We start from the raw sequence: 23,521 nt of genomic DNA, 5'->3' as shown, positions 1-23,521 counted from the left end.
CACACAAACAGCTGCTGCCGGGTCTCACTTTTCCTTTAGAGGTCTGACACGTCCGTATCTACTGGAATGGCTTTTGCTTTCATGTAAATGGTTCACACCAGTGTCGGTGCGTCTGTGCCACGAGTCTACAACCTTGTTTTGACTGAAGTGCACGGCTGATATTCCAAAGGGCCTTCAGAATGTCCTGGGGTACACAGGCCAACACGGCTGTTTGCACAAAACCCTCTTTTTCCTTCAGAAAGTCAAACCAGAAGTGAACAGAAATGCAGGTGATGCTGTCACACTGTTTGTTTCCATAGTGCCCGTCGCTCCTGCACCCCAGACCTTCAGAGACTGGACCTGTGCATGTCCGTAAGCGTCTCTCTAAGCCCGGAGGTGCTAATTAGCCCTGTTCGCAGGGAAGAGCTGATGCGTGGGAGAGGTTAGACCCAAGTCACAACAGCCTGTGCCAGAGGAGGGCACGGAAACCTGCGCCGGGAAAGGCTGACAGCTGGAGGACATTGAATCCAAGAGCACTTTGACACTGATTTTAAGGCAGTGGGTTTGTGACTCAGCTCAATGCTGGCTGGAAAAGCGTCCGTTTGACACTTTTTGCTTTTCTGCAAGGCTGGGTTCTCGGTTTCGGGGGAGCAGTGAGAGCCGCCCGCGGCCCAGCTGTGCCCTTCCCGGCACGCCGCACGTTGGACGCGGCTCGTGTAAAGTAGCGGGACATGGGACGTTTCGATGTGACACTTGGGTGCACACCTGCAGTCACCACACCTTCTGCAGCAACAGCCTGCGCCGCTGCGGCCTCGGGCTCCACCCGAGCATGAGGGGCAGCTCATGATCCGGGCTGGTGGCACTTGGGGGACACGGGGTGGCGGCACTTGGGGGACATGGGGTGGCTGATGATCCGGGCTGGTGGCACTTGAGGGACACGGGGTGGCTCATGATCTGGGCTGGTGGCACCTGGGGGACATGGGGTGGCAGCACTTGGGGGACACGGGGTGGCTGATGATCCAGGCTGGTGGCACCTGGGGGACATGGGGTGGTGGCACTTGGGGGACACGGGTTGGCTCATGATCTGGGCTGGTGGCACCTGGGGGACACGGGGTGGATGATGATCTGGGCTGGCGGCACTTGGGGGACACGGGGCCGCCGGGCGATGGGACAGATGACGTCACGCCAGGGCATGACGACATCGCCTCATCACGCGACAGCAGAACAGTCTCACGTGACAACGCCGCCCCCCCGCCGCGATCACGCGCACACATGCGGACAGACCATAGAGCTCGCGGACGCGCTCGCTAGAGCGCCGCCGAGCAGCCTCCCGGAAGTGGCTGCGTGCGGGCGGCAAGATGGCGGAGTGAGTGTGGCGGCGGGCGGGCCGGGGGGTGGCCCGTTCCCCGGGCCCTGCTGGCGGGAAACGCTCCCCCGGGGCAGGGCCGCGCTGCCATGTGCCTGCCGGGGGGGCCTTTCCCTCAGCGGGGGCTGGCGGGGTGGCGGCAGTGTTTGTTAACCCGACAGGTTGACATTCCCTGTGTCAGCTGTTCCCGAGCGGCAGCGCGGCGTCTGGTGCCTGCAGTGAATCGGGGTACTCGGCTATAATCAGCTCCGTGGGTCTGGACTCCCAGTGTTTATCTGTGATCAGAGACTGCTTTTAAAAAGCCACTGTAGCATGTTAGTCGCTAGTACAAATTCAGTGTGATCTGGTGGTTGTATCATGTGTGCATGTCTTCAGTAGGCTAAGTCTTTATCATGCTTCTGCCATCCAGTATAATCACATATTATGTTATCCTGACAGGTCTGCAAATACCACCCATGAAGCCATCAATGTCACCCTGCGCACTACGGTGGCTGCCACCACCAGACTGGTGGTACCCACACCTGCCAAACCCATCCTGCCGGTGCAGACGGGAGTCCAGGCGCAGCAAGAGGAGCAATCTAGTGGCATGACGATCTTTTTTAGTCTTCTCGTATTAGGTGAATGATAAGCTGCAAGTCTTTTAACCTCTGGTAATCGTATTCTGTATCTGAGGACACAGGCAAGCTGTCAAAATCGTTAAGCATTTCAGTTCTCTGGCGTTCTCTCTGTGAAGTGGAATATTATACAGGCACAGGGATTTAGAAAGTTGAGTATAAAACTGCCTGAACCTGCCAAACCTGTGGAAAGCTGAGGACCATTGCAAACCTTTTCACCGTGGTCTCAAAGTGCAAACAACATGTTTAATTGGCTTCACCCTCTTTAACAAGCACATGACACGTGCTCACGTATGAAAAAGACACTGTCAGAATACCCCGTGGTGCTTGTCGCTGTCTTTGAGGGCTGCGTACTAGACAGATGTCAATTAAATTCTAGCGCTTCTGGACAGCCCTCAGATATTTTGTTATATAAGCCAACAGAAGGCAGTCACATTTCCATGCACAGGTGCTAAAGTTCAGTACCTATTTTTCTGGCTTTCCTTACTTTCTTACATTCCTACAGGAGTGCGATAATATCATGCAGATTGCCATAATTATATCAACATTGTACCTACACAGGTGTTTTGAATGGCTCATGTATGCCCAACTTCTGTCTAAGTCTGGGCTGTTTTCTTTCTTAATAGGCTGTAGTTATCTCTTAGCATCTGCGTAGAGTAACGCTGTAGTCAAAACTGTAACAAAACCAAAACTTCAATGGCTGGTTAAGGGTTTGTATGTTTTCCTTTGTGTGTGTGTGTCCTTGGTTCCTCCAAAGCAAGCTGCACTGAGACACCTGTCTTCTAAGTGGTTACTCTTTCCAGTAGCCAAAAACAATAGGTTTGGAGTTGCCAGCACTGCACAAACTTCTGCAAATCATTTTTGTATTTTTTTGGTATTTTTAGGACATAATCTTAACTCCTAAAATTTGCCTTAGTTATTTTCTGTCATTTGTAGGTGCCTTAATGTACTTCAGTGAGAATTAGGTTGACCTAAAATTTGTTGACTTGCATTAGTGGATGTCTGCTACACCAATAGGAGATGTTTTGCTGCTTAGATTTTAGAAATACTACTTCAAAGTATATTTTATTCTCTTCTGACATTTCTAAATCTACAATTTCTTTTTCCTTCACAGCTATCTGCATCATATTGGTGCATTTACTGATAAGATACCGACTTCATTTTTTACCAGAGAGTGTGGCCGTTGTTTCTTTAGGTGAGTAACGATGACATTTTTATGTTGGATTTGTGTTAATTCAAGGATTCTCACTAGTCTGTATTTGAAATAATGCTCTGTTGCGTGTTAACCGTCAATAGAGAGATGCAGAAAACTGGATGCAGTGAAGAAAACAACCAATTCGTTAAATTCATGGAAGATAAAAAAGAAGCGAGCATATGTGCAGAGCCCGGCCAAATCCTGACACATCCAGGCATATGTGATTTTAATCTTGCTGGAGACTGTAGTTGTTTCTGAAAACCTGCCTGGACTGCCGGTTGCTTAACGGTCCCTGTAGTACCGTGACAAGAGCTCTTCCTGTGACTTGAGCTATAAGAATGGCACCCTTAATGAAGATCAAGTGCTTAATTAATTTGAATTAAATTTGGAGTATTCCTAAACCTGTAGTTTTATGTTAGGGCAATTTCGTTTATTTGTAAGCTGTTGTTCCTGGTTCATTAATGTGTAAATGAGGAGGAAATCAGGCCAAATACATTTGTTACTTGCGTACTGTCTAACATAATATTTAAAGAACCTGATCTAACTAGTCCCAGCAACAGCTTTTCAGCTGTCTCTGTAACTTGTTTACAAGAATCCGCGATATATTTGCTTCTATTACTAGTGACACTTTCACCGACAGCCATTCTAAAGATACAACGGAAAGAGAAAGATGCTTAGCTGTAATCCTGATGTGGCGTAGGGAAGTGTAATACTTGTTGAGCAGCTAGAGTTTTTACTTTATTGGTGCCTTCTCTCATATTTCGTGACTGTATTTTCAGACACTTTCTGGATGGGAAGTGAGCACTGTGGTTCTTGTCAATACCTTGTGCTCTCTGGAAAACAAGGAGCTTCTTGCATCAGGGGTTCTAGATTGAGAAAATCTTTGAGCTGTTACTTAGCAGAAAGACAAACATACTTTCCTGCAGGTGTGACTCCCTCAAGTTTTACATAACTGTTTGATGCAGACTGCATCACATAACTAGCACAGTAGAAGGTATTGGAGCTTAAAGAAACGCTTGCTTGCAAGGCTCTGTTTGAGTTTCAGTATTTCTGTGCAGCTGAACACCATATAGAATTGTAAGAAATCTGTGGTAGTGCTGGTGTGGGTTTCCTGGGTATTGCACGCACACCTCATCTTGATTGGAGCAGGGTCCAGCCAGCGCTGGTGTGTTTAACCGTGTGTCTGCTGCAGTGTGACACACAAAGGTCAGAGCTGCTGCGCACCGTGCTGACTTTGGCATCCCCACAGGAGCCGAGCGCTGTTTGAGTCACTACTGACACACTTCTCTTTCCTTCCCTTCTTACATTATTGCCATGGACAGTTGAGAGGCCTTGTGTAGTATGTCTTCCAGTGTCTTGAAAGGTTCCAAAAGGACATTACTACTCCTTCAGTATCCTTCCTCTTTGTATGAAAAATCCAGGTGAAGGGTGTTTATTTGGCTTCTAATCAGGTTAGTTACCATTGTTATTAAATAGCTAACCTAAATTTACACATAATCACCAACTTAAAATGCAGCAGTAAATTGATTGCTCTTGCTGGCATAGTTTTGGATTTTCTTTACTGTTGTTCCTTATATTGTGCCCCAAGCAACCCCCGGGCAGTGCTGAGCTGAGCTGTTAGGCACGCTGGTGTCACTGCTGCTGCTGAGCTGTGCACACAGCAGCACAGGCACAGACATACAGACGTTCTTCTCTTTCTGTTTCTTGTTCTTGACATCTCAGCAGCTGGACAAGTCCCAACAAAAGCTTGTTCATTGGACTGGTAGTTTTTGTGCTGGGGTGGTCACCGCTTCTCAAGATGGGTGGGAAGGAGCAGCATTTCATCTCTTGTGTTCTCATACGGGCGTATGGGAAACTTGGACAGGTCGGTTTTCGGTGTAAACTACAGCGTAGCTGCAGCCTGTCTCCCAAACCAGACAAGATGATACCAGCAAATGCAATTCCACTAAGTCAAGAGAGTGTAGCAACCCAACTAACAGGTGTCCTGTGTCACTTAATCCTTATTTATTTAGTTTATTGACTCAGCCATCTTTAAACTACTGTCAGCTCAGTTGACAGGACACGGCATCTGTATCATCGTTGGAATTGCCAGCTAATTGCTGCTCCGTGAACCTCTGTTACTGGTAATCATCTGCACAGCTGCAAGAGCACAGCTTGAGTTTCAAGTATCCGGTTTTGCTAGCAGTGCCAGAAGTGAGGTGTGTCCCATTTTCATTTGTAAATTAAGCAAACGTTCTCAGGCAGTCATTGAAGGCTAATAAATACGGCAGCAGAGAAGATAAGGATGATTTTCACAGCTGTATTTCCTCCTATTGTTGAAGCTGCTCAGAAGCTTCTGGTTTAATTTTTAGGGCACGTTACTCTCCTGGTAGACAGGGCGGGAGCACACTAAGGCTGGATTTTGATCTTCATCCATAAAAGTTACTGGAATTGGTAAAAATAGTTGCCAGAAAAGTTTTTCTCTTTGATTTGTTACTGATTTTTAACATGTTCTCAGGAGAAAATAAAGGTTGGTTGTAACAAGAAAATTCCTGTAACATTTTCAAAAGAATGAGGCTTAGATTAACTTGTACAGACTTGGCTTTCCAATTAGTCCCTTGACAAAACTGACACACCTGATTTAATAGATGGAACCAGCTGAATAAAACCTGCCTTCATTAATCTAGTAATAAAAGAAGAGTAGTTTGTAAGGGTGTGCGGGGCAGGTTTTAAAAACCAGTGTAAAAGTTTGATTCGGCTGCTATTAAACCCTGTTGGTGGTGCATTATTTTGTGGAGCTCTGTTTCATGACTTTGCTTAGCATGATCTTAGTTTAGTAGTACTGTTGTGTAGAAAATGCAGCTAGAAGTAACTTGTGCTGTGCAAAGGTGTAAATTGTACGATTCAGGCTCATCCTTTCCCTTAACCTCTGCTGTTGCCTTTCAATTGTATTGTTGTTCACTTAACTTTTGATGCCACGAAGGGACCTGTTCTGCCTGTGCTGCTGTTGGTCGGGTCAGCTTGTGGTTATCTGCCTCTGAAGAGTTGAGAGCAGCCGTTTGCTTCAGCCTCTTGAGCAGTAGGACGGGTGCCCAGCCTGCAGGCCAGCAGCCGTGGCTGCCGCCCTTACAGGAGTCGCCCTGGAGCCCTTCCACTTCAGCAGAAGTGAGGTCAGGGATTCTCTTTTCTGTTAAATCCACTCTAAATATGTTTATGTGAGCGCTCTCGATACTAATTCACGAAATACTGAAAGCTTTTTACAGGAAGTACGCTTCCTGAAGTCTGCGCTTTCAGATATATAGACTGCTTGTTGTGGTTTGGTTTTTTCCCACAAAAAACATCTGGTTAAATGATATGAGGACTGCCTGTACCAGCTGAAGACAATGTTGCTGCTCTGCAAAGATCACAAGTGCTGTAGGCCTTGGCGTCTGACACAGCTTCCATCACAGAACAGAACGCCACTGTTAGTACTGAGACCTGTGTTTCTGTGGCATGTGAGTGGCTGTATCTACATTCTGTCCTCCTTCAAAGAGCAGCAGGCCTTTGATGTTCGTTCACTAACGATTTGCTCTTCCTTTCCATACAAATCATTTCATGGAACTGTTATTTCTATCCTCTGGGACCGATGCCTTCACATATTTTTGTATGAAAGAAGGCTTAAGCCTCATAGCTTTGTGTGTATGACGCATCCATCAGGAGTAATCCACGTGATGCTATTTGTGAGAGTCTTTTGATAGCTACAGCATGAGAGAATCAAAACATGTGAGTTCCAGGAAAGCAAACTTGAAGCTTTTCAGCCACTTTTTGCATTTCATTCAGCATATTTCGCTTCTGCATCCCAGTGTTTAACGGTGGAGTCTCCATTCTGTGAATAATAAAACACAGCTATGCACAAACACAGATCTGGAATCTGACTAAAGACAAATTCCTCATAACTCCTTGAAAGCAATTAATGACAATTCATGAATTATCTTCATAACTTCCAGAAGAAATCTTGCTAGCGTGGAGTTTTCTGTCTTATCTGTATGAAGATGCATAGGAGGAAAGAGCACAATAACCTTTCACCATTGACTTTGCAGCACTCTTAATAAAGTTTTTATGCTCAGATTAGTGTTTCTACATGACCTAAAATATGAGTAATTCATTGGGGAAACAGTTCTGCCAGTGTCTCCACCCTGATCAGAATTTGTTGGCTCCTTCATTGCCAGTAATGCTGTGATTTCATTGAGACACAATTCACCGCCCCGGAGCAGACAGATCGCACTTGAGCTGTGTTAGGACTGCAAATAGCATTGAAGTGACATGAGGGTTTTGTGCTCTCACACAGATGGCTGACTCACAACTTCCCGCTTCGTTAGTACGAAAGATGGAATTTTGTTTGAACGCGACTTCGATGAGAAGCGGTTTTGAGTAGTTAAACCCGTTACCTTGACGAGCCAGTGCACACAGCGCTCTCGATATGTGTGTTCGGTGTTTGGACACCCCAAGTGATGATCTGCTGTGCAGGAGCTATGTAATGATGTACCATTTGGAAACTGGTGTTATCAGACCCAAAACCATTTTGTGGTTTTTGTGATTTAGGAATGAAAGACTTGCTGCTGGAACCAGCGATGTGTTTTGTGACTCTCTCAGAATGTTCTCTCCTTCTCTCCTAGGTATCCTTATGGGAGCATTTATAAAAATCATAGAGGCTCAAAAGCTGGCCAACTGGAAGGTATATTCAAAGCAATCCTTAAATATTCTAAATAAGACTGTTTATCCACATAATCAAAGCAACGAACTCTTCACTATTCCCGCTTTAATTTAAAACCTTGCAGTAGTTAAATTGTGATTTGTGTTTCATAGGATCAAACAGTTCATTAGGATTAGATCCATGTACTGATAGAAATCACAGTGGTTTGAATTGCCAGTTTCAAACAGGATTTGCCTTCGCAAGCTGAAAATCTCGGTCTGAGTAGTGAATTTTAATCCTAGCTTGCAGCTTAATATTTCATGGCAGTTATTTTCCTAAAGGAAGATATTTTTCTCCTTTGGAAACCTATGCATTTTAATGTATTTTAACAATCAGATGTAGCTTTTAAATTAGATATTATACTTCTTTATTTTTGTCAACTAACTACAGTAATCCTGCGTACGTTCATTTAAGCAATTACAGAGTTCTAGAGTCATTTTGTGATATTTCATTTTTACATATTTACTTATTAGAAACAGTGGGTGGTGCACTAGGTTGTGTTTTTTCATTCCTAATCTGTGCCTAATTCTTGCCTCCGTGTCCAGCTCTGCTTTAAGGGCTTTTAAACAGTGTGATTACCCAGGTACGTGGGGTTTTGGTCTCGCGCAGTTACTGTGGTGATGGAAATGAGATGGTGTGAGCCATCGACACGCAGAACTGTGCACACGGAACGATGGACCAGAGCATTTCAGTATAAAGGATGAGTTTTATTTCCTAAAGCCCTCAATCCTTTAAGATGATTATCGCTGGTACCAGCAGGAATGAAACTTTAAAGAGATGAGTGCTTCTTTTTTGAAAACCAGTGTTTTAATGGAACAGTCAATGGGCTGTTTAACCTGGATTTTAACAAATTAATTGTTGCTTACAAAGGGGACAAGTCCTGCTGTATGGAGAGCTGTGGGGCCCAGCCTCCTGTGCTTGGTCTGCTCGCAGAAGATAGGAGGCTGCGCCCCTTGGGGTACAGCTCCGTAAAGCAGCCGGAGCCAAGCAATGAGAGAGGCGACAAAGAGTAAGGTCACCAAAAACCAGCATCTTTCTTCACAGTAGGTTTCATTTATATCACTCTGATGGTAAAAAGAAACCATCAGAATAGTACCATTAAATTACAGGCATAAACTACACTTGCCAGGAAGAGTCGAGCCTCAGACTCTTGGTATATATCTTGAGCCTGTTCACTTGCAAGTGTATGAAGATGATCTGATTCCTTCTTGTCAGGTGGTGAGTTTTCTAGGGAAGCTGTACTCGGTCACAGTCATAGTCCAACCAGCAGCCAAAAAGGTTCCTTGACAGTCCTTGCAGACTTTGTGAGATAAAATGGGAATAATTCTGGTGGAAACAGAACGACTTTTCCTGTGCCACAAATGACCTGTTTTCTGTGCAGCTAATTTGGAGACAGTAGTTTAAAATAAGTAACACCTAGATTCTGTCACTGCATTAAACCCCCCCATACAACAAGAGATGTAGCAGCCCTGGAGTAGTTTGCTATTCTTCAGTCTTTGATTTTGTGATAAGAAGGGAGAAAGATCAATGCCATTTTAATTGCCAACTTTTTTCAATCATTTCCCTTTCAGAAAATCTGGTGTTATTTCAATAATTATTATATCCTTGAAATTCTACATTTTTGTTTTGCAGGAAGAAGAAATGTTTCGTCCAAATATGTTTTTTCTGCTTTTGCTTCCACCTATTATATTTGAATCTGGATATTCGTTGCACAAGGTCAGCCACTGCCAAACACCCATTTTCCATGTCGAGGTTTTGTTTGGAACACGTTCTGCTCTTAGCTATCTTCATAAAGTTTAGAATAATTGCATTAAATTCCATCATATTAATCACTGGGGAATTGAGAATGCAAAATTTAAGCCTCTTCAGCCCAGCGTGCAGGGAATGTGGCTTGTTAGTGTTGAGTGAATGTTGGTGAGGTGTTGGGTGCTACGCAGAGGTTGTTCTTGGTTGGAGAGGTTCTTACCTCCTCGGGGCTGCACAAGGGCTGATGTGGAGGGGCCAAATAGGAAGGAGTAGGGTCAGCAGTGGGAAAGGTGGGGTGACTCCACGCCTGGAGAAGGGGAAGACGTTGACCAGGGTTTCACCCTGTGCCTGTGTTTCCATGGGCATTTCTCACAGCGCTAGTCCCAGCTTAAGTGGTTCTGGTCCTCCCTGGGTGCTGCAGGAGAGGGACGGGCAGTGGACGATAGTGATACCGTGAGCTGGTACCAACACTGACGACTCTTTTGTACAAAATCACAGCCTAAGATACGGACAAGTGGCTGGGAGGGAGCAGGATCCTGAGGCAGGTGGTGTGGATGTGTATCCGGGGGTACTGGGAACCAAACTAATGAAGCTCTGTTATTGGAAACGGCATTGCGAGTCAGAATCTAGTTGAGATGCAAATCCAAACATGAATTTTCCCTCAGATCATTTACTCAGAGAATTTACTCATTTACTATATTATTGTATTCCAGGGTAATTTTTTTCAGAACATCGGTTCCATCACTCTCTTTTCTGTATTTGGCACTGCAATATCAGCTTTCATTGTAGGTGGAGGAATTTATTTCCTGGGCCAGGTAAGAATAACTGCTTTGAAGCACTTAGGTTTATCCAGCTTGCTCTTTCCAAGTCCATTTTTCAAGAGCAGACATATATCGTGAAAGCAAATTCTTGGGTCCCAAAGTCCAGCTCTGCTATCAGAGGCAACATTAGAGAACCCCTTCCATAACTATAGCATGTTCCGTGTTAAAAGCAATTAAGACTAGAGTGGAGTTTTAGTGTTTTTGTATTGATTAGATATAGACATACATAATTGTATTTTCTCTCAGACGTGGTTCTGCTGAGCCAAACAATTCAGAGTTTCCTGTGCTGCTCAGGTTCCTGCTCCTGTGAGTGCCCGGTGATCTGCTCACCTGTGTCTGCTCCAGCCTCAGCTGCTCTTTGTGATTTGGGGTGGCAGAGGCAGCACTGTTGGACTGCTTAACAGCTCTACTGTGATTGCTTTCATGATAACGAACTTACGATTTGATAAATAGTTTCAATTTTTGAAAACAGCAGAAAAACACAGTTGACTGTGATTTTTTTTATGTTTTACCTGTTCTTTCAGGCTGATGTAATTTATAAACTCAACATGACAGACAGGTAAGCTCTTGGGGAGATGGTGCAGTGTGTGAAACATTCTTCAAGACACCTGGCAGTGGGAATGCATTGTATTTGGCCAGCTCTTCTACTTCTTGTTTAGATTGCTGAGGTTCAACAAGGTGTATGAAACTAATAAGTAGATCAAACAGTTCTAAATCCTATTTATCACACCCTTATTTCCTAATAGCGCTCAGTGATTTTTCTAGACAGAAAAGATAACAGTTTTTTTAACCAGCCTTTGAAGTTGGTGTTATTAGTATGCATGGTAAAGGTATAACTTCCTCGTCCACATCTTCTCGTAAAAGACAGAATGAATTTTTCAGTATCAACAATGTAGACTTTTCCACAACTTGGCAAGGGATCTAATCTGGTTTTTAGGAGTACACCACCCTACCTTCAAATGAACTTCATTCCTGGTTTGTTTGGGTTCTTTTGTTTGTCTATTGTACAGCAAGCACAGCAGTTTTCTGTTAAAATCCATAAATAAATTGGGTGGCAAGTGAAAAACAACAAGTAAAATGTGTTTGTTACTAGTTGTTCATATAAGCTTACTAGGTACATATGGTTTCTTTCACCTGGTTTTCGTTTTTGTTCTGTGTTCTCCCAGTTTTGCATTCGGCTCTTTAATATCCGCAGTTGACCCTGTGGCTACTATTGCCATCTTCAACGCTCTCAACGTGGATCCCGTACTCAACATGCTGGTTTTTGGAGAGAGCATTCTCAACGACGCAGTCTCTATCGTCCTGACCAAGTGAGTGCATTTGAGCTACACGTGTTTATGGAAACAGCAGCCACGTTACCGTCTGATCATTTGTTATTCAGATATACAGTAATCCTTCTATCTCTGTTTGGAACAAATCACGTATTTCTGGTGTAAAGCTGAATTTTTGTGTGATCCTTCTTTAGTAAAACCAACCAATAACACAAACTGTACAGGCAGAAGACAGTAAATGGATGTTTAATGAACACTACCTCAGTGCCTCGTCTCCTTGGCCCCAGATAATTGGTTGCTTTCCAAGTCCATCCTATTACCAGCTCCTTTCCACCTGAGGGTCCTTACAACTGAGGACCAACATGTGTCCCTTCAGGCTTGCACAGAAATGTTATCCTTGCTGAATACACAGCTGCATCTCCTGGATCATTTGCGTGCACCCACAGTCACGCTTCAGTTTGGGGGATACATCGACATATGTGCAATAGTTTTGTCTTTACCTTGGCGCTGTCACAGGGAAGAACATCCAACAGCCTTATCTTTTGCCCATGATAATTTTGGGGGACTGAAAAAGTAAAAAAGTCTTCATTTTATTACTGAAGTCAATATACGTGATTACAGGTGTATAGGAGGAGTAGATATCCTGAGAAGGTAGTGAAGTTAGAGTCATTTTTCAGTTAATGAATTGCTTTTAATACAGTTGCGGTTCTTCTCTGGCAGCCCACACGAGCCAGCAGCAGTCGCAAGGAGCACTGGGTAAAATCCGTGTCTTCTGTGCATGGGATTCTATGAAATACATTCCTGAAATTCAAAGAGATTTCTCCCCTTTCCTCCTGGGAGCTGCTTTGTTTTCTGCAGTGACCTCCTTGTTTCTCATCCACTCCTGAATATTCGATGAGAGGTCTTTCTGTTCATTTGTTCTTCTCCGAGGATCACACCATCCATCTCTTTCCCTTTTCATACCCAGAGTTCTTAATGCGTTTTCCAAGTTTGAGAGTAGTTTTGTGATGCTGAGCATTATCACAGCCCATTGACGCCATTCTGGGGGTTCTGCAGAAGAGCAGTGCTGGATTTCCAGATTCTTAGCAGAATTAGGTTTCCCTTTGGGGATTACACTGAGACTTGATTTAACATCTTTTGACATCCCTCTTGTTACATGTATCACAGTAAAAGCCTTTTAAGAGTGGCGGCAGCAGAGAAATGGAAGTCTTCTTTGTTGTCGTTCTCAAAAGACGTTTGGTATTTTTGGAGCCAGGCTTAGAATTTATAACCGTTCCTTTGTGTTTATGTTTAATTATATCTAGCACAGCAGAAGGTTTGACAAGAGAAAATATGTCAGATGTAAGCGGATGGCAAACCTTTCTGCAGGCACTGGGCTACTTCCTTAAGATGTTCTTCGGCTCTGCGGCGCTGGGCACCCTTACTGGGCTTATCTCCGCATTAATATCCTTTTTGAGCTTCGCTGATACACATGTGTAAACTGCTGAACTTTAACATTGTAAAGGGATTTTTCTTCCCATCTTCTCCAGCATTTCTTAGGGGATATTTCTTATAAGACGTTATTTTGTTGGCCAAGGATTTTTCTAATGCTCATTTTGTTTTTACATTCGTGTGCATGAGTTTGTATTGAAGAGTTGCATCAAATTTTTATGAGTATAATTAAGGTCTGAAATGCTGTATAGTAGCTTAGATTCTGTGCATTGGAGCGCTATACAATATGGTAATTGCTTTGTAAATTCAAAGTGTATTAATTCCATTTCAATACCGATCCATTTTTACAAGCATATGGCTCCTTTTTTATATACATAAACCAGTTAATTAAAAAGGAAAAAACAAGCTGCTTTTCCCAAGGGCTTTTGGGTCAGACCAGCTCATCTGTCCCTGTGTGTCATACTCAGGCAGCTGAATTCAGAAACTCTTCTGTTTGGATTTACATGGAGTTCTATTTTGCCTCTTCCATGAACTGGCTGCTAAACAATCCAGAAGCTTCTCTGCTGAGATAAGGAAGGATCGTTGTTGTAAGTCAGACACCTTTGTTACTCTTCAGAGCCTGTTCCATGTTAACACTGACTTTGCTGTAGATAATCCTTTGTGTGAGGCTCATACAACAGTTTTTCACGCTGTCTGAGGGAGCCAGGTGTTCATTAAACATAATCATTGCTTTGTAATGGAATGACACAGTTTTCAGCTTTTCTTTGGATTTCGTTTTACATAGTTTTTCCGTAACCTTTTCCCGTTCACGTGCTGAAGCACATTGATTTAAGGAAGACGCCCTCCCTAGAGTTTGGGATGATGATTATCTTCGCTTACCTTCCTTATGGACTTGCAGAAGGCATCTCACTCTCAGGCGAGTAGCAGAATTAGCATGTGCACATTTCTTTGATGAGTTTAGAGATGAGGTATTATTTGTGTGTAAGGTGGCCCCTGTTTTTGTTTACATGTTTTCTCATTTAACTTGTGCTCCTGACTTAAAGAAACTGACTCTCTACTTCATGTTATAAAAGCGTAGAAAAAGTAATTGCAGTTTTCATAAGAATTAAATACCAGTATTGTCCCCAGTTACCTCTAACAGAATTCAAATTGCAGCTGCACGTGGTAATCTCAGCCAAATTAGCTAACTTATCCAGGCTCTGATACGTCTTGAGCAGCTAGCAGAATAGGTCAGAATTCAGATTCTTCCCATAAATAACCAAGAGCTGGGAAGCAAAGTAATGGAAAAACCCCTAGCACAAAATCGAAGGTTCGTGAAATACAGTGGGATCTGAGGTAGCTGTTCTGGCCTCCCATATCAGCTGCTGTACCTTCCTACAAAGGTAATTTTTGCCCTGGATTCTGAAGTCTCAATGGCTTTTATGATTCACAGATTGATAGAAAATGGGGGATACACCTGTGTGTGCTGCTCATTCCTAAGTTCTTATGGTACAAGATGGGGTGCACCGTACTGGCGTGGATTCACAGCCTGGCTGCCCACAGCTGGGAGAGGACGCCGCTCTTCAGGAGAACTGAGTCATACACCTCTCTACCCTCTGTATTCTCAAATTGTATTTATTCTCTATCTGTGAAAAGCAAGAAAAACACTCAAGAATCAGCTTTTTATTTCCCTCACTTTCGTGGGAAAACATGCCGTAACAGGGATTTATTCTAGCTTGCAAGTGACCCATACTTAACCTCCCGGGATTGAATATGATGAATGGAATGAGACCAGTGTGAGTAACAATGGTGGTGGAAACCCCGCCTGCTGCTTTGTAAACTTTTGCGTTACTAAGGGCTGTGAACACAAATATTTGCCCAGCGTGAGCTGTTATTCTGTTGACTGCCACATTCGTATCTACAGGTATCATGGCAATTCTCTTCTCTGGCATCGTGATGTCTCACTATACACACCATAACCTGTCCCCGGTGACACAGATTTTGATGCAGCAGACACTGAGAACTGTTGCTTTCATGTGCGGTAGGTGCTACCTTTAGTATATATCTAATAGTTTATAATTGTGTTTGCCTGACGTGGTCATTCTGACGGGAGCAGCAGAGGTGTGAATTTTGTTCTAGTCATTTGTATGGCAGCGGAATGTGTCTGTAAGAGCAGAACTGCGGCCGTGGGGGCTGGAATGCAATCCAGAGGCACCTTTCCCACCGCACTGGATAAAACGTACAGTACATCTCTCTCCCCTGTCCTTCAAGCTCCTGCTCAGATTTGCCCCAAGGCTGATAACTGAACCAAGATCCCTGGTATATTCCTCCCTTTTTTAAAAGGGTTTGAGACATAAAAAGCTACTTAGATAAACAACAGCTTCACAAACTGAGAAGTTTATGGAAGTAGTAATACAAACAGAGTCCCATAGTGTTTCCGTTTCCTATTACAAGCCCAACTTGTGAAGAAATTACGCGCTTCTGTATTACAAATACACCCCTGTTTTTCAGGGGATGGCCTGAGTGTTTTGTATTGTTTGCAGAAAGATGCATTTGGAGCATTGTCAGGGAGTGGCCTTGCTGGAAACTAAACCACTCATTACCTGAGCACCAGTAACTCATCAGGGTTTGTTCTTAATCTATTACAAAAGCTAAAAAAGCCGCATATTCATTCAAGTCACTGTAAAGACATTATTTAAGATAGTGTGTAATTTTGTACATGTTTGCAGCAGGTTTTGAACATGCAAATGTAAGTAGTCAATACCCAAAGCATGAACAAACAATATCTTATACCACAGTAACTCAGATAGTGCTGCTGTCTGTCCAACACCTTCCTGTTTTTAACCACCTTTCCAATACGGAGCTCACCTTGCTGGGGCAGCAGGGGCTGACGGAATGGCCTCGCTCTTCGGTTCTCCGATGGTTATAGGTTGCTGCTGTGGAAATAGAAGGTTTGGATTACTCGAGTCATTGTGCAGTGCTGGTACTACTTCAGATTTGCAAACATCACTTCTAGAGAACATACAAGGGTTGTTAGATCATACAGTGCAGTATTTTATTACAGAGAAAGTCATTAACTGTTGCTGCTTATAAGAATTTAACTTCTCAAATACTTTAAGTGTTCAGCTTGCAACATACAAGATTGTGCTCGACATTTCAGTTTTATAGGCAATCTGATTCAAAGCTCCAGAAGTCATCGGTCACTCCTGCAGTTTGTGTTCTGCAGCGTGTCCCATGTTAAGTGAAAAGCGACTCAGTCTTTAGGACAAGGTTTTGCCAGCTTTGTTCACGCACATCAGTAATTTACAGCTGGGAAAAGCCAACACGCGATGGGAGGTGCTGTCTGCAGCAGCACGAGCGCGAGGACCCGGCCTTTGTGCCTGTTTTGTGTATTCAGAAGTCAGGAAATACATACTTTATGTACCACATGTAGTAACTTATAATAGGAGTAAAAAAGGTTTGAGAGTCATTTATTTAAGATGTGATTTCTCTTTTTCAGAAACGTGTGTGTTCGCCTTCCTCGGACTGTCCATTTTCAGTTTTCCCCACAAGTTTGAAATGTCCTTTGTCATCTGGTGCATAGTAGGTATTGACTTCCTTCCAACCTTGTTCACATGCAGTTTAGATATTGGGAGGAGGGAAGGAAAAACACCTTACAGTTAAAATATTTGAACAAATTTGTTATGTTATATGAAAATCATTTTATATTTTTCTATATTGCCCAAAGTTGACTCTAACAGCATGAAAATATTCTTGTTCTCTGTGCTTTGGTGTGCATATACATCGGCGTTCTTTAAGGAGTTCCAGTTTGCTGATATTTTGAAGCCCTTCTCTATAAGGCTCTTAAAAATAAGGAAAAGAACCTTGCTTGGTTGGACCCTCTTAGATTTATTAAAATCAAATTAATCTCCAAAGATGTTGAGGTTATTATACATGCCACTTTATTCCAGAAACTGTTTTCCTGGAAGATAACCTTGAGGTTTTGTTTATGTTTAGCTTCATATGAATCATTCGTGTGAATGGGCAGTTTGTAGAAACTACAGTTTCAAACTGATCCCAAACTCCGCTCCATTTCTTCACGCCAGGACTACAGCTTTCGAATCTCATCTGTTGTTGCAGTTCGTTTACACCAACCAGTTTAGTCCATACATCACTTTCCACTCCGAGCTCACCTCCTCCTTACTCAAACCTTTTCCAACCTGTGTTCATTCTGACTCAGTTCTTCATTCGCTTTCTTTCATTCTGTATTTCAGTGTAGCTCTATGTACTGGCACTTTGTTTCACAGGGGTTACTATACCTGCTGCTGTTAGAATTGTTTCACAGAGACTCTTTGCAGAGCCAGAAAGAGGGAAATGCGAATCCATTTCCAGTCACATACAGCGAGATATACTAGCGCATTTGATTTCATGGTTCGAGGGGAGAATCGTTATCTACAATTTACAGAAAGGGATATCTGGGGAACCGTTCTCACTGCATTGCACCCAACTTCCTTATCTAATACATACCCAAGGTGTGACACTTCCTTCTATGTAGTATTGCCCTCACGGGTGTAATGCAAATGACATAATTTTGGGGTGATTCATAAAGGAAAACAGCGCAGCCCTTCAGGAACCCTGCTGACTAACTCTGGGATATTTATCTTACCAAGCTCTGTTTGGAGTGGAGTTTAGAAGCAATGCCCTTGTGAAAACCCCTGCTTTTCTGAGCTACACTCTTCACTGGATTTGTTCATCATCTGCCATTTCATCCATTTTCTCTCTCAAAATGTTGCTTCAATGTGTCATGTATTTTATAACCATACCCACGGAAGAATCAAGGAACTCAATTATATGCTATTAGTTTGGCTTCTGGCCTTTTTCTCTGAAGAACAGGTCTGTGGGGAGACGAGAAACATCTCACTGCCTCCGGGCTGCTGTGCCAAGGGAGCGCTTAAAGGAGGGAACTAAGAACTCCTACTGAAAGCAGCTCTTGGTCTCCCCAGAACGCCTCTCGAGTTCTGATTTATTTATTGTATCGGACCTTTGTCAGTGACAAGTCGGGCGTAGTGTCAGTTAAACAGACAAAGTGCTAAACAGGTAAATTCCACGTTGCTGTATGCTGAGATTTCTCTGTTTGGCAGCACACTGACTTGGAAGACTTGGAGTGAAAAGGGTGCAAGTGGGACCACACGAATGTGACACATCAAATCATCTTCTGCTTTTTCTCTGTTTTTTTCAGGTACTTGTTCTATTTGGTAGAGCAGTGAATATTTTCCCACTCTCCTACTTACTCAACTTTTTCCGTGATCATAAAATCACCCCCAAAATGATGTTTATCATGTGGTTTAGCGGTAAGTTAAAGCTCAAAGTACGGAAGACTGGAAAAAATGTATCGTTTTCATTGTGTGGGCTGTTCTGGGGGGAATCGGTTTCCATTATGGAGCAAAAGTCACCATTTGCACCGTTCTCAAAGCCGAGTGCAGTAGTTGTGTTCTCTGCCCTTTGTGCTGGAGGACCAGCAGAGCTCGGGTTGATGTTAGGGTAGTAACCAAATGAGAGATATGGACTAGTGTAGGATCATAAATTTTCTAAAGATAGAGGATTCCTGTTGAGTTATCAGGATCTTAACTGATTTACTGCTCTCTCTGATAAGGTTTACGTGGTGCAATTCCCTACGCCCTCAGCCTCCATTTGGGCTTGGAACCAATCGAGAAGCGCCAGCTCATCGGGACAAGCACCATCATCATCGTGCTGTTCACCATTCTGCTGCTGGGGGGAGGGACCATGCCCCTCATCAGGCTCATTGACATCGAGGACTCCAAAGCACGCAAGAGGAACAAGAAGGATATTAATCTCAGCAAGACAGAGAAGATGGTTCGTTTGCAGTTTTTAGTCAGATGATCACTTTGTTAAATTTGTGCATTTTTTGAGGAAAGACTAGTACAGTATTTTTTACTAAAAACTAAAACTAAGGCCATCAAAGTGTAGTGGGAAGAAGCCAAGCAATATCCTTTTAAAAGATCTTGAAAACAGAGCTTGGTTAGTGTTTACACAAATAACTGTTTGGACAAAGGGAGGAGAAATGAAGTCTCTTAACATAATCTAATTATAAATTGATCCATACAAATTAAAGTAACCCCTGCAAAAGCATAAAGCAGATGATAGAGGATTGAGTCACGTCCAAAGGGAAAGTAGCTGGTACAGTGTGAGTCATGAATTAATCAGAAAAGGCAGATGGGAATTATTTTGAAAAAGCCAAAGCAAAGGCCACGAGAAGGTGGTAACAACAGCACCCCCTGTCTGGGTTTTATTTTAAAGCAATTTCTGGCTAAGCAGGATACTGAAGAAAACCAGCAGCCAGTCTGGAGCCTCACGTGCAAGAGGCTGGAGTAACAGTGCCCAGAGCATTTGCCTGGTTTTCCCTGGACCATCGGACGATGCACACGGGGCATCATTCTGGAAGGTGTGAAGAACAGCTCCTCTTGGCGTGAGGTTTCAGAAAGCTTGCAGTCTTCAGAATTAACGTGTTCTGTCCAAGCAGGGAGGTGCATACAGGAAGAGCGCAGATCAGGTGTGTTCTGATACAGGGCTTATTTTTAGTGAGACAAAGACATTAGACTGTTGCTTGCTGGATAAAATCATTATCCAGCTCACAAAAGAAAACCTGGACATTAGATACCTGTTCTCAGCAATAGTAACAATACAAAATAGAGAGCATTGGAAGTGCTTTAACTTTCAGCATGAAAAGGGAAGCCAAGTGGCCCTGGGGATCAACAGCTGGGCAGGTGGATGCAGCCGTAAGCCTGGGACACCGGGTGATAACTGCCGGTTTGTTCCAGCATGGGAGCTGGTTGTACGAAGGGAGAACGCAGAGCAGGGGCTGGAGCAGGCGGGAGGGGTCACTGCCATATTTCTCACATTATTCTAATATTTGTGATCTTTTTAGGGAAATACCATAGAATCTGAACATTTATCAGAGCTCACAGAGGAGGAATATGAAGCCCAGTACATAAAGCGCCAGGACCTCAAAGGCTTTATGTGGTTTGATGCCAAGTATTTGAATCCTTTCTTTACCAGAAGACTCACACAAGAAGTAAGTCCATCTCGTTCTCTTGAAGAAAAGGGACTCTGTGGTAGAATTGTCACTTCTATCTGTACCATTTGAAGCTCATAATGTAGCCAGGCAGCCTCTACGTGAGGAGCAGCGAACCATCTAATATGTTACTTGTGCATATGTAGAGCAGCTGTAATGAAAAGCTGCACTGGAAAATTGCAGGTTTGATTAAATGAGCATCTCTCAGGGCACAATTAAACTTTAAAAGGTGTATGGATTTATTGAACTCCCCTCTAATCTTGCAGAGTATCAGGAGTTATTAGTTACAACTAGAAAACTGCTGCAACTCATGCAGAGTTTCTAAAGTGCTGCCACTCAAAGCTGGTACCTTTTGCTGTGCCCGCTCCTGTCGGTTCTGGAGCTGCCATTTTCCGCAGAGCGCAGGTTTTATCTTGCAAACACGCAGCAGAATTGCAGCCTTCACTTTTAAGACTCCACTGGGAGACCAAGACTTGAAGCTGCAAATGCAAAGTGACACCTGGCTGAACACGCAGCCCAACACAAGGCTCAGAGGCCTAAGTGCTGTGCCTTTTCCGCTCCGCACCTCGGAAACCTGAGACTCATTGGCCATATAGTTGTTGGTTTTTCTTCAATTTGCCATAGAATTAAGCACTTTTCCTGTGGAGTTGATAACTTTATGTAAAGTTTGTACATTCCATCTACCTGGCCTGCACAAATATACTATTTTTCCTCTTATTTTGTACCTTTTTTTTTTTCATAAGAATGCTTTTCAGCACTTTCCCACAAAAGGCGTTTTTTGAAAATCCAAAAAGGAACAAGAAACCAGAGTAAGCATCCGATTCATAGTTGGTAGCCGAAAGCACGGGCTGCCATCGGGTGGCAACCAAAGGCTCAAACAGCAAGTTGTAGGGCACAGACTCCCCCGTGTCCCTGGGCACAGAGGTCAGAGCTGGGCTGGCCACATGGCCACAGGGCTGCTCAGAACCCCCCCAGGGCTGCTGAGAACCCCCCCCAGGGCTGCACCAGCTGGAAAACACACGGAAAGATACCCGCCATCACAAACTTTGTCTGTGCAAATAATTACCGATTGAACACTTGATAAATATTTTCTGGTAGGAAAGAATTGCTTTGCATGCCCAGGCACCAGGAGTGGATTATTTCCTAAGGAATGCACTAAAGTGCTCTTTCTGTTTTGCTCTGAGTGGTGTTGTAGCTACATGACAAACTTTTCCGGTTTGCCTTTGCCTCAGGACTTGCATCACGGGCGCATACAGATGAAAACCCTCACGAACAAGTGGTATGAGGAGGTACGACAAGGACCCTCGGGCTCTGAGGATGATGAGCAAGAGCTGCTATAGCAGAGCAGGGAAAAGCACAACCAGGGTATCATTAGAGCATCAGGAGGAGGATTTAAGTATCAAGAGTCTGACTGCACAAAAGCTGGAAAACTACAAATGAACTTCGATTTCAGACACGTCTTGTGCTACACGTTTAGGTGTAAAACTGCAGAGGTCCTGTGCTCGATATTACCAGTCGGCGATGGAAACCAGAGGTGTCAGACACTGGACTGAACAAATAACCTTTTGTTCAGATTGTACAGCAAAGCAAATTTAATGCAGCCTATTGAAAAGCAGAAACATCTGCCATGAAATGATTATGTTGTTTAAGGAATGGGGCGGGGGGGGTCCTTCTTTCTGTTATGAAATCTGCTGTAAACATGCGCTGAAGTAGAATTGTATGACTCTGCAAGACAGAAGGAACTGCACTTTAGGTTTTTATACATATATATATATATAATATATATACATACACATTCACAGCATGAAGAGTCTTGACAGTTTATACTGTGAATTCACTGCTAAGTGAATCGGACTGGAATAAATCTATTATTGATGGGATTTGCACATGGTGGGTCCAGAGGAGCTGCATTGCACACACACGGAGGCACCTCTGGAAACTGCTGCTTTTGTCACTTGAATTCTTAATTTCTGTTTGATGGGATTTTATTTTATACTGAAGTATCTAACCCATAGTACTGGTTAAGGTTTGGGGGAATGGGGGTGTATGACATAGTACAGAACTGCATTTGAAATTCTAGTTTTGATGGTTGTTTTTCTTTGGCTAAAGCCGGTTGCGGTTGGTTTCTGTGATGGGCAGTTGCACTTTGGCTTCAAACCTTAGAGAATGGGAGCTTTTGTTTCGCCTGGTTGGTGAAGTGTCCCTAACACCCAGAATTCACTCGTGGAATTTCTAAGCTCCAGTGGAAGCAAATGCAGCATTTTCCATATTATTCACTTATTAAACTAAACATGGACATGAGGAAGACAGCTCCACAAAAATCTAATCCAGGTACAGAAGGGTTAATATTGCATGTTGGTGAATGTTGGGAAATGCCAAACAGCTTTCGTTAAGCTATCCTGTTTATTAATAGGGTTTTTCTCTTCTGCTTACACTGTTTCAAGAACCATCAGCATCATCTCAGGTTTTGTACGCGGCCGTTCGCTCAGAACTGCACACACCTAAACAGACGCAGTGTTTGTTGCACACTTGCCATGGTTACACACGCAGCGCTTCCCTCTCACTGCCCACCCAGATTCCTCATGAGGAACGTTAACTGCCGAAACGTGAACCGTAATTCCGCACGTTAATCCAACACGCAAGCGCACGCGTTTGTTTCTGGAAGCGGGAGCCTTGTATATTTTTTTGTCTGGTTTTGCTACCAAGGTTTTTAATCCACCACTTACCCACCAGGATGAATAAAAGTTGGAGAATGTATTTAGAACCCCAGCCTCGTGTTGTCTGAGCAGTTTTTCACAATATCACAACTTGCTCCAGGGTTCCCTGTCGCCCCTTTCCCCACCCGCTTAGTGCAAAGAGCTTCTTGTCCCGCAGCCAAAACGCACCGGGGTGGGCTTTGAATGGGCATGAACTCGGCTCCTGGTGTCAGCCAGGAAGAAATCGATGCCTGTTCGTGCTTAGGAGAGGATGTGTATTAAAAACTAAAATAATAGGACTTTTCCTTCACCCTTCAAGACTTAATTACATCGGAGCTTCCCATCAATCACTGTCCCTCAATCTGAACACCACAGCCCCAGAGCTGGCTGGACGGTCCCTGCGAGCTCCTGCTGGCACAGGGGGACACGGGCCGGGTTTCGTGTTGCACCGGAGTCACGCCGAAATATTCAATAGTCGCTGGTTTCTAGTGCTATTCCGGCAAAACGGGTCACCTGCGGAACCCCGGCGGGGCGGGACCCGCGGAGCGGCCCCTCGGGGCGCCGGACCGGCCGCTTCGCGCCCTCTGCTGGCGATTAGCGGCAGCGCTCCGGCCGCTGATCTGCCTTGATTCTACACATT

General features: G+C 43.9%; 1 protein-coding gene across 1 annotated transcript; it reads left to right on the top strand.

Annotated features, from left to right (window-relative positions):
- Positions 1-1,337: 1,337 nt before the first annotated feature.
- On the top strand, positions 1,338-22,910 carry SLC9A8 (solute carrier family 9 member A8; the record flags this gene model as incomplete). Its single annotated transcript, XM_080354719.1, has 16 exons — positions 1,338-1,345; positions 1,784-1,962; positions 3,074-3,154; positions 7,789-7,847; positions 9,498-9,581; positions 10,325-10,426; positions 10,957-10,991; positions 11,599-11,742; positions 13,008-13,176; positions 13,954-14,050; positions 15,038-15,154; positions 16,613-16,695; positions 18,332-18,443; positions 18,746-18,966; positions 20,039-20,185; positions 21,418-22,910. 16 exons carry the CDS (start codon positions 1,338-1,340, stop codon positions 21,523-21,525), a joined length of 1,746 nt encoding a protein of 581 aa, XP_080210845.1. The 3' UTR covers positions 21,526-22,910.
- Between the last annotated feature and the right edge of the window lie 611 nt (positions 22,911-23,521).

The sequence above is a fragment of the Nesoenas mayeri genome, assembly GCF_963082525.1.
Source record: "Nesoenas mayeri genome assembly, chromosome: 16".
NCBI lineage: Eukaryota > Metazoa > Chordata > Aves > Columbiformes > Columbidae > Nesoenas > Nesoenas mayeri.
The sequence above is the reverse complement of the archived record's forward strand: the minus strand, read 5'-3'. Positions and strand labels throughout refer to the sequence as shown.